The sequence below is a fragment of the Saccostrea cucullata genome, unplaced genomic scaffold, assembly GCF_032062105.1.
Source record: "Saccostrea cucullata isolate Sc308-1 unplaced genomic scaffold, CSIRO_AGI_Scuc_v1 ctg3688, whole genome shotgun sequence".
In the NCBI taxonomy this organism is placed as follows: Eukaryota; Metazoa; Mollusca; class Bivalvia; order Ostreida; family Ostreidae; genus Saccostrea; species Saccostrea cuccullata.
In genome coordinates, this window is record NW_026932202.1 from 19,358 (window position 1) to 31,866 (window position 12,509).

The 12,509-nt window shown below is 34.2% G+C and overlaps 1 protein-coding gene across 1 annotated transcript in view; it reads left to right on the plus strand.

Annotated features, from left to right (window-relative positions):
• LOC134234646 (neuroglian-like) overlaps positions 1-12,509 on the plus strand; it is a 42,548-nt gene that overhangs the window by 14,834 nt on the left and 15,205 nt on the right. Inside the window, exons 3-4 of the mRNA XM_062716713.1 lie at positions 147-517; positions 11,591-11,825. Coding sequence (XP_062572697.1) covers positions 147-517; positions 11,591-11,825 — 606 coding nt within the window. The remainder of the gene's footprint in view (positions 1-146; positions 518-11,590; positions 11,826-12,509) is intronic.

Here is a 12,509-nt window from a genome sequence, read left to right on the forward strand (position 1 = left end):
GATATACCGGTAATATTGCACAGCCCTAATTTCTAGTTTAACTATGCTCTGTATTTTGGGGAGTAAAAGTCCCAATAACAGTACTAACACTACTTTATTTCTTTTTTAAACAAATTTTTTTATTGGTACATGTAATCTCTTTGTAGCACCTCCTCATCCTCCAAATGATGTTAAGATCACAAGTTGTGGAGACTGGAAGTTGGGACTAAAGTGGTCTGCAGGGTTTAACAATTTCCATCCAATTGTTAATTATACTATTGAATACAATACACCTTTTCACCCAGATGAGTGGATTTTTCTGTTTCAAACTTCAGATAATAGAACACAAATTAATGGTTTATCTCTTTCTGCTGGGGTTGAGTATACCTTCAGAATTAAAGCATTAAATGTAAAAGGATTTAGTATTGCATCAAAACCAACAACCCTGTGTAAAACAGATGCAAAGAAACCAGCCAGACATCCAGATGGCGTGAAAATAAAGAATTGGAAAGAAGGATATCTATTCATAGAATGGAAGGTATTGTTATTGAGCTTAATACCAAAAATTTTGTTTAACTATTTCGTTCTTCTTAATAACGTTTCTTGCAGGCATATTCTTTTATTCTGTTTATATATTTAACCGGCCCATATATAAGCTGTATACTTAGTAACTGCTCAGAGTAATCAGTTTTTATAAACTGTGTACAGAGAGAGTTATATGATACATGCTATTGTTAAACATTCTTTACAGCAACAAAAGTAACTGCTTCCAAAGTAGAAGAGAAAGTTTTATAAATTATCGTCGAATTCTCACTTGCAAGTCAGTGCTGTAAACAACCAAACACAAATTATGTAAACTGCAATAATAAGTAAACAAAAGTAAATGTAAAATAGTTCATTTCATGCTGATATTGGAGATGAGAAAACAGACACGTTTGACATTGAATGCCAAGGGTAAAACCCTTCTGATATCTGAGATAGAGAAATCTAATATGACAGACGCACATCTCCACCACTCTCTTGCAGAACTGGGCTTAATGACATCGGTATTATGATGTATAAAATCACCAGAAAAATTGACTTCATTTTGTGACCTTAAGCAGTGATTTCTAGGTCACCTTAGTCACTTGCAATCTGTTTTCATTCGTTGTGTGTTAACATTTGAACATTTTCAGCTTCTTCTCTGAAACCACTGAACCAATATATATTTCTACAAAATTTGATATACTGAATCTATGGATGAAGGGGAACAAAAATTAAGAATTTTATGGTCCCCTACCCCCTGGGGCAGGAGGGGTGGGGCCAAAACCACTAAAATTAATGAAATCTTTAAAAATCTTTTTCTATTTTCCTGGACAACATTTGAATATTTTCAGCTTCTTCTCTGAAACCACTTAATCAATTTCAACCAAATTTGGTATACAGCATCTATACCTAAAGGGGAACAAAAATTGTGAATTTTATGGTCTCTGCCCCCCTGGGGCCTGAGGGGTGGGGCCAAAACCACTAAAATTAATGAAATCTTTGAAAATCTTCTTCTTTACTCCTGGACATCAAGCAGACAAACTGTTGGCATGAATGTCATTAGCATTGAGTCCTTTTCCAAAATTGTGAAATGCATGGCCCCAGGGTTAGGGGCTCTGGTGTTAGGGTGGGGCTCTATTGAATAGTCATAATGAAAATGCATTAAATCTTTGAAAATCTTCTCTGCTCCTGGGTATTAAATAAACTAACTAAGTACATAGTTATTTATGAGCAAGAGTGCCTCTTCCAAAGTTATGAATTTTATGACCCCAGGGTCAGGGGTTCTAGTGTTAGGGTAGCTGCAGATCTGTAGCATTATGCTTTTATATATTTGTCTCTGACCATAATTCTACAGATCCTGTAATGCGAAAAAGGTGCAATTTATGGCGCAATATTTTTTGCGCACTTTTGGGAAGAATTTCTCCACTTTCCAGCATTGGTAAATTAACTACCTTTCACTCCCTAATTCTAGCACTTTATTTAACTTATCTGTATATTTAATTTATCTACCTACCCTTTATAGTCGTCTCAACAAGTGATAAACTCGCTTGATTAAAATTATATGTTAGATTGCTGATAATTCACTTCAAGCGAGATTATTGCTTGTAGAGACAACTATAAATGGTTGGGAGATAGATAAAATATACATATTGGCTACAGAATGTGTCTAGAATTAGGGTGATAGGTAGTTGATTGACCAATGCTAGAAAGTGAAGAAATTCTCCCAAAAAGTACGCAAAAAATATTGCGCCGTAAATTGCATCTTTTTTGCATTACGGGATCTGTAGTGTTGTGGTCAAAGACAAATATATAAAACCATAACGCTACAGATCTGCAGCTAGTGTTAGGGCAGGGCTCTATTGATTATAAAGTGAATATGCATTAATTCTTTGAAAATCTTTTTCTCTGCTCCTGGGTATTAAATAAACTAAATAAGTACCTAGTTATGTTGAATAAGAGCGCCTCTTCCAAAATTGTGAATTTCATGGCCCCAGGGTCAGGGGGTTCTGGTGTTAGGGTGGGGCTCTATTGATTATACAGGTAACCCTTGATGGCTCGAACTTCGATCTCTCAAAGTTCTTGAACGGTCGAAGTGAGTGTCCAGTCCCAATTTTTTCCCCTATATAACTAAGCAAATTTACTCTTGATTTCTCGAACTCTTGATCTCTCGAAACCCTTGATCCCTCGATGTCAAAATGCAGTCCCGCTATGTATATTCTATTGAAATTTACCCTCGATACCTCGAAGTGGCTATGTGTCTATATAATGTGTTACATAATTAGCAACTTTACCTGGACATTTAATGGCCCCATGCAGGCGGAAGACGCGTGTCTCGTGAAACAGGATGTTTATTCTGGTGACACTTATACTGCAAGGTGATAATTGAATTATTATTAATCTTATGTTGCCTATATGCTATTAAAATAATTATCATCAACTGTATTACGATAATTTAGAAACGCAGTGTCACTGAGAAATTGTAATTGCAGATTACAAGACGATACAGTAAATTTAGTTTTTATTTCGAGTTCGTGTCAAAGTTAAACGAAATATGAAAATCCAGAAACAGCCTCAGTGTCAATATGACGACTATTGTTGGACAAATACTTACCATGCTTATGGAACTTTGTTCAATGCACCTGTTTGGAAAAACACAATGCTATGTACCATGCAGCACTGTAAAATGTCGTTTTTCATTTAACAAATGCGTAGTATGATGTCCATATTATAAAGAATTAAAAGATAAACATAAAATGACAAAGTACATTTTCAGCTTTACTCAGATTAATAAATATTCATCTAAAATACGAAATCATATCGCTGTTTTATAAAAACCACGTGTGAAAAGTTAGTACTGCATGAAAATCATTACATCCGGTAAGACTAATTTTAAAACTGGCCAAGCAAACCCGGAAAATTCCAGACTCTTGAAAACTCGAACTCTTAATCTCTCGAAGTTTTTCCTCGGTCCCACGGACTTCAAGGTATCGAGAGTTACCTGTATAGTGAAAATGCATTAATTCTTTGAAAATCTTCTTCTCTGCTCCTGGGTATTAAATAAACTAAGTAAGTACGTAGTTATGATGAGCAAGAGTGCCTTTTCCAATATTGTGAATTTTATGGCCCCAGGATCAGGGGTTCTAGTGTTAGGGTGTGGCTCTGTTGATTATATAGTGAAAATGCATTAATTCTTTGAAAATCTTCTTCTCTGCTCCTGGGTATTAAATAAACAAACTAAGTACGTAGTTATGATGAGCAAGAGTGCCTTTTCCAATATTGTGAATTTTATGGCCCCAGAATCAGGGGTTCTAGTGTTAGGGTGTGGCTCTATTGATTATATAGTGAAAATGCATTAATTCTTTGAAAATCTTCTTCTCTGCTCCTGGGTATTAAATAAACTAACTAAGTACATAGTTATGATGTGCAAGAGTGCCTCTTCCAAAGTTGTGAAATTTATGGCCCCAGGGCCAGGCCCGGGGTTCTAGTGTTAGGGTGGGGCTCTATTGATTATATAGTGAAAATGCATTATTTCTTTGAAAATCTTCTTCTCTGTTCCTGGGTATCAAATAAACAAACTAAGTACATAGTTATTATGAATAAGAGTGCCTCTTCCAAAATTGTGAATTTCATGGCCCCATCAGGGTCAGGGGTTCTGGTGTTAGGTTAGGGGCTCTATTGATTATATAGTGAAAATGCATTAATTCTTTGAAAATCTTCTTCTCTGCTCCTGGGTATTAAATAAACTAACTGAGTACATACATGTAGTTATGATGAGCAAGAGTGCCTCTTCCAAAGTTGTGAAACTTATGGCCCCAGGGCCAGGGGTTCTAGTGTTAGGGTGGGGCTCTATTCATTATATAGTGAAATGCATTAATTCTTTGAAAATCTTCTTCTCTGCTCCTGGGTATTAAATAAACTAACCTAGTATATAGTTATTATGTCTCAACCAAATCTTGAATTTCATGGCCCCTGTGTCGGGATTTGCTATTTGGTGAAGGGGGAAAGGGGGGGGCTCTTTTGATTATATAGTGAAAATACATAAATTATTTGAAAATCTTTTCCTTTGCTCATGGGTATTATGCTAATGATCCAAGTATATATATTTATGATGAAGATGCATCTAGAAAAATGATTAATTTCATGTTCCCTGTGTCGGAGGTATCGTCGGGGGTGGGGGGGGGGATGGGGGAGTTACATAGTCTGAAAATAAATTAATGTTTTGAAATCTGCTCTTAGCTAACAATCAACCATTTATGATGAAATAAATTTATGATAAAATTTCCAAAATTTTCAAATATGTTGCCCCAGGGTCAGTGGTTCCTTTGAGGTGGGGTGCACATCTGGTTTTAAAGTAGAAGTGCATTTTCTCTTTGTTACTTTGATCTACGTCTGGATGTTAAATATATAGAGTAAGCATGCTTTGTTTATAATTGTGATAAGCAATGGTGCCTCTTTCAAAATTGTAAATTTCATGGCTTCTGGTTTAAAACACAAACCTAATTCAATTGTTGGAAAGTTGTTACATGATACTCAGGTGACCTATAAGGCCTGTGGGCCTCTTGTTGTCCTTGATTTTTGTTTTTAATCAAATGACTAACAATTATCCCTTGTTGTTTTTCACTTTACATACCCTTTAAATCCCCTTACTGCTCCAGGCTATATGTTACCTGTACCTGGACAGCTGTGTGTGCGTTCAAATGAGAAGTGATTTCCTGTGGGTAAAACACCTCTCAGTCTTCTGCATGCATTAAACAGGTCGGAGAGAATACTCGAAATCGGGTATTATCTGTGAAATCGCGTATAATACTCGATATTAGGGTATCGTTGAACCTGCGAAATCGGGTATTGGAGTTGCAATCACCTAATAAAACTAAAACAATGGGATGGCACATGTGGCTGAGTTAACTTTCATCTAGATACAAATGTTTTCTAAAGCTATCACTAGCAAAGTAAGAATGTTGGCGTCAAGATTAATGCACTCAGGACAACAAATACCCATGGAGCTCAGAACATTTCATGATCTGCACACAAAAAGGCGTTCAATTTGCTTTATATTTTTCATAATGTTGAAAGTATATGCATCTTCCTCATGTTCATTCCCAACACAACAGAATTGTAAAGTATCAGAATTCGGGAATTTATAATAATTCCACATCAACACGACAAACACGAACAAGTTGTAAATAAATCAAATTATACGGAAACACATTTCACACACAAGATATATAATGCCATGTATAAACAAGGGATTGTCTATCGTATCTAATTATGCGACATTAATTACTTTCACATTCATCTTGTGCATAAAATTAAATTCATTTATGAATGTATAAATAATGTAATGATAAAAATGTCTAAAATTTCGGCTAAAAAAACCCTCTTTTTCTTTTTTTTTTGAAAATCTTTTTTTTTATCATTCATACATATTTGCAGAATATCTCTTCAACATTTTAGCAGAGACAGTGATAGTTTCAGGAGTACAGCTTATGAGAGAACATAACTGATGATCGTTTAATTTCGCTAAGTCATCAATATTTTACCATTTCTTAGCGACTTCAAAAGGAGGGAGGGGGGCTAAAGGCTTCTTGACTACCTCTGACAAAACAACCTCGACTGTGTTCTGCATGTGTCCAAGAGACCTCTCCTTTCGCAATCATTTAATTAAATGTTAATGCAAAATTTTGCTAGATGTCTTTGAATGTCACGGTCGGTTAAACTCGGTTATATATTTTTAATTGTAGGGATTTTATTCATTAAATAAAAATTATATAGGTAAACAAAAAGCAACCTGTTATTTTCTAACACAATATGATACTACAAGTAACTAAAATTCATGTTTATTTTTTAACACAATTTTTCATTATAGATGAGCATTAGGAAAAGTTATTGCCATGAGTAATAAGTATCACAGATAAAATAACTAAAAGAAAACTGTGACATAGTGATTGTCTAGAACCATTCAGATAGTTCGTTGTATAGCATATTATAATGAGGTTTTAAGACAGCGATATAAAAAAAAATGCTTTAAATGGACAACAGAAGGTAAACTCTACCCTGTCTATCAAATAGTGTAATAAAGAAAGGAAGTGGCTACAATTTTTATGAAATTTTAATGTTCGATGAGGAATTATAATCCCAAAAAGTAAGACAAAAGTTTCCATTATTTCAGTTTGTTCATTAACATGTTCATAAACGTAAAAACTATAAGAAATGTGAAAACTTGACTATGTAATTCATATTTGAATATAACTGTACCTCGATCTATATTGAGAAATTCAATATATTATAAGCTCATGAAAAGATGTACACATTTGACTTTTGACAAAAAAAAAAAAAAAAAAAAAAAAGAAAATCCTGTTCACATGATATCTCGCTCTTAATTTTCACACAAATGCATGAATTAAAGGGAAAATAGCATGTCTTGTATCGATTAAAATGCAACCAAAAAATTTACGTTGTCTTGGAATAAACATTTCCATGCTAAATTTACATAAAAAAGATACTCACCTTCAATTAGCTATTTTCAACCTGTTTTCCCTTGGGTATTTATTTAATCTTATTTTGTTTTCTTCGTTATAATAACGTTACAATTCTATTATGGCAGAGATGTACAATTATGACTCGCTTATACTGTACTCTCTATACTGTTAGGAATGAAAGAAAAAGTGAGCAAGCTCACATACCCCACCCTCCCCCAAAACTCAAAGTGCTGAAAATCCCGGGAAAAAATAAAGCATTCGGAATTTCCCGGTAATATGCACATCTACAAATTGTGACCTAAATATCTGCAAAGTTTGACGAAATTCGGTGCAGCGCGGTTTATGAGGAGTTGCGCTGACAAAATGTTCATCTCTATATTCAAGGTATGGCCAAATATCTAAGTTGAAAAGTGTGGAAATTCTAAGAAAAAATAAAGGAATCGGAATTTCCTGGTAATATGCACATCTACACATTGTGTCCTAAATATCTGAAAAGTTTGACGAAATTCTGTGCAGTGGTTTATGAGGAGTTGCTCTGACAAACTGTTCATCTCTATGTAAAAGGTATGGCCCAAAACCTAAGTTTTGAGTGCAGAAATTCCCGGAAAAAATAAAGAATTTGGAATTTCCTGGTAATATGCACATCTACACATTGTGTCCTAAATATCTGCAAAGTTTAACGAAATTCTGTGTAGCGGTTTATGAGGAGTTGTGCTGACAAACTGTATAAAAGGTATGGCCAAAAACCTAAGTTATTAGTGCGGAAATTCCCAGGAAAAATAAAGGATTCGGAATTTCCTGGTAATATGCACATCTACATATTGTGTCCTAAATATCTACAAAGTTTGACGAAATTCTGTGCAGCGGTTTATGAGGAGTTGTGCTGACAAACTGTATAAAAGGTATGGCCAAAAACCTATTTTTTTAGTGCGGAAATTCCCGGTAAAAATAAAAGAATCGGAATTTCCTGGTAATATGGACATCTACATATTGTGTCCTAAATATCTGCAAAGTTTGACGAAATTCTGTGCAGCGGTTTATGAGGAGTTGCGCTGACAAACTGTTCATCTCTATATTCAAGGTATGGCCAAATGCCTAAGTTAAAAAGTGCGGAAATTCCGGGGAAAAAAAATGGAATTGGAATTTCCTGTAATATGCACATCTACACATTGTGTCCTAAATACCTGCAAAGTTTGACGAAATTCTGTGCAGCAGTTTATGAGGAGTTGCGCTGACAAAAAAAGAGGACTGACTGACTGACTGACACTCTGACGGACTGGTCAAAAACATTATACCTCACGCAACTAGTTGCGTGGGGTATAATAATTTATATTTCACGTGAAAGGGACGCCATACATTTTTCAGTAAAAAATACATAACACGATGTTAGTCGTTCAATTTCTTTAAAGTTTCACATTTTGTGAATAGTGCACAAATTAGAAAATTAAGTATATGGAATACTTTAATGGGAAATAAATACAAACGAAGTGTAGTTATTTATTTTTGGAAATTATATTGAAAAAAAATAATGCCATATTGTGTCCTCTTTCTTACCCCAGCAGTGTTTGTCGTGTGATTTTAAACTTATTTGACAACCATATAAATTAGGTTAACTAAAAATAAATCCACAAGATACTGATGTACAAGTAACAGTAACTGCTTTATTCTTTAGTTTTTATAGAAAGTTGCACGGAATACCGAATTCGCGGATTCAACGATACCCTAATATCGGGTATTATACGCGATTTCACGGATAATACCCGATTTCAAGTATTCTCTCCGACCTGTTAAATAAACACTGAACTTTATCATGTTTATCTGTGTGCATTGAATAAATAAGTCTGATATTCTTATCCCTTAAACTTTTAAAATCGGAAATTTTAGGGTAAATTTTTTCAAATTGGGGCAATTTTTCTCTCCCGATTGGGAAGGCTGGATGAAAGGGTAAAATCGGGAGGATCCTGTCTAAATTGGGAAAGTTGGCATGTAAGTTGGCATCACTAGTCAGGTGCTCCTCCAACTGAGCTATCCAGGCCGATATCCACAGCCCAAACCATTACATTCCTCCCTCCTTTAATTGTTTCCACCCTTGATGACACAACCCAAGTTCCTATTTGCCACTGGCAGGACTTTCACCTGCAAGTCCAGGGTTTATCAACAGCTCCAAATCTGTAACAGGAAAGGAGAAAATGTATGGCTGGACCGGGAATCAAACACGGGACCCCTGAATCACTAGAAAGGTTCTCTACCGAGTGAGCTATCCAGGCCGATATCCACGGCCCAAACCATTACACATGCATATACTAAGAGAGACAACCCACTAAGAGAGACAACCCAAATTGTTCAACATGCTGTAAACATGTTTAAAAAATGACGCAGTTGTGAATACTCTTCTGCCCAAAGTCTGTATATCGATAGCCCAAGAATTTTGAGTTAATCTTTATAAAAAGTTGTTAGAACATAATTCTCACTTTTTTATGCTCCATGCAGTTAATTGTTGTTTACAGGTTTTATCTAAAAAATAAAAGTGGAGTGACCTTGACATACACAAAAACAACAAAATTGTAGATACAATGTACAACCTTTGTTTTTCTGTCACTTTTATTGTGTAGTCTTTTCTCACTGTACAGTGCAGTTGAATTGTCATACTTTCGCTATAATCATAATTTTCATAAATCTTTCGCTGTATGATACAGATATCTTGAAAGAAACACATGATTTTGACTCATTGTGTAACTTTAAATAGAGGGATTAAAATTATGTAAAATCACATTGTGTTGCCTGCAGAGTGTTTAAATGATTTCATATTAGGCTGGAAATGACTTTAAAGAGAATCATCCTTAATAAGAATAGTTGAAGACTGCGCAGTTTGTATTCAAATGACTGTTAGATGTGGTAAAGAAGCAAAATTATACTTTGATTGTATATTGTATCTGATTTATTGATTTATTGACAGAGATAAGGTTGAATAATTATTAATCAGATCTACTGATTCTTTTTGCCCCATATTCAAAGATTTGGGGTATATAGTATTTGTCATGTCTGTCTGTCTGTTTGTCCATTAACCTTGCCCATAACTTTTGATTTAGTGGAGCTATGACTTTTATATGACTTTTATGTGACTATACCTTTCTTTGGGTACCACCAAAATCAACCTTTTGACCTTGACCTTGGAGTTTGACACACTTTTACACAAAAATTTCAAACTTTTACTCTGGCCATAAAATTTGAAGAAACTAGGACTTTCATACTTCACATATACAATTCTTTTTGACAAGACCTTCCAAATTGGACACCACCAACTTTGACATTTTGACCTTGACCTTGGAGATTTTTGGTTTAAAAAAAACCTTTAACTTCAGACATAACTTTTAAACGGCAAGGGCTTTCAAACTTCAAATATGTAATCCTAGTGAAAAGACCTTTCATTTGATAACGAGAACATTGATTCTTTGACCTTGACCTTGGAGTTTGACTTACTTTTTAAAAACAATCCTTGACCAGAACTTTTGTAAGGATACATCTTCGCTAGCCAAGGGTTTCTGATACGCTACACTCCTCATGAACCCTTGGTATACAATGAAGTCAAAAGATGAGATTGTTTTCGTCACGTGATCTGGAATCAATCAGGTACGCACAGATTGCGTCATCGACAGAAATAAAGATGCATGTTTAAAAAAATTAAATCAAATTTTTTTTCAAGAATATTTAAGAAGAAATAATTGAGTTAAGTTTGTTTATTATTTATAGTACAAATCGGAAGCTTTAATATAGATTCTTAATCAAATGTTTAGAAGATATTGGATGACACCATAGCTATTCATAGAATTGCATGTTATTCTTACGGATACTTGTTCACTTGCGTTTTTCATTTCTGAGATGAAAGAGTCAAGAAGTATCCTGAATGCAAATATCATCATTTACAAAAAACTGATTTGATGATTGATCAACCGATCGAGAAAAAAAAAACCCAACTTCTATGAACACTGTACGCCAAGAGTTCGTGAGGAGAGTAGCGTATCAGAAATCCTTGGCTAGCAAAGATGGTAAGGATAGGGCTTTCATACTTCACATATTTAATCCTTGAGAAAAGAATTTTTATTAGATACCAACAAATTTGACCCTTTTGATCTTGGAGTTTGACCTAATATTATAAAAAATCAACCTTGTTTGTCATATTTTCAGTCACTGTAGACAAGCAACAGTGCCTTTTTGCAGGCAAGGATTTCCTCTGATATTCTTAATAACAATTATTTAGTGAAAATGTCGATCTTTAGGAATAGCAAATGCTCTGCCGGCAAATTTTCCATGATATGCCTATTTTAGCTTCATGATCACTGAATAACAGTATTTATTTAATAGGTAAATTAAAAAAATCTTCCAACTTATATTGAATTTGATCACATGACCAACTTTGTATTTACATCCTGGTAAAAGTTTTAAAATGATACCCAATTTCTTATTTGCATTCAGAATGATTGTGTTGGCCTATCAAAATTTACAAAAAAGTTATTTTGTGGAATTTTGACCTTAATTTAAGGGTTCTTTTCTCATGAAGACAAACTGCATGTATGTCATAGTTTATCTAGAATTTATTCTCTTTTAAGGCAATGGATCCAATGGATTTCAATGGAGAGAACTTCTCATACAAAATATTTGTGAGAAAACTTCATGCAAAAGATGACAAAATCAGTTCATATATTGTGGCTGGGGAAAAGAATTCAAAGCTAATTAAAACTAATGACACTTACCAAAAGTATGGAGTAAAAGTAGCAGCATGGAACATAAAAGGCACACCCCTACCAGGGCCAGTAGAAATCTTTGGGTATTCAGGAATGGGTGGTAAGTTAATTGTGCATGGTGCTTTAAGGTAGGACACAATAGATGAGCCAAATTTTTCCTCAAATCCAATTTTCCTGAAACTTTGATATTTTGTTCTGGATACAAAATCTCTCATTATATATGATATGAAAGAAATTCAACCACACAGTTTTTCCCCACATAGTCTGAAATATAGCCTATCAGACCCCTGTAAGAAGATTGTGAAATCTGACATTCAACTTTAGAATGAGCCTTATTTTAGAATTGTCAATTGATCTATTGCAAATTTGTGTAATACTTTTAATAAAGATAACCTTTTTGTTACTTAAATCAGTAAGTCACATTGATACTGTAAAATTTGAGTAAAATATTAAGTAAAAATAGAACATACATAGCATCGGAATTGAAAATTCACATGTAAATTTTCGACAGTTTAAGTTTTCTTAAGAGGAAATGTATAATTCAATTTTTACAAAAACTCAACAGAATGATTTAAATGGGTCCTAGCCCTTACAGAAATTTCTGATAAGTGACTTATAAGTGATTTATTCTTTTACTTATAAGTTGTTTATTCTGGACTTACACTTCACTGATACATTTAACTTATAAGTGACTAGTAAATTACTCATTAGGATTTTATATGCAAATGAACTGCTTGACCTATAACTGGCTATAAGTGACTTATAAGCCAGTATTAGCCACTTA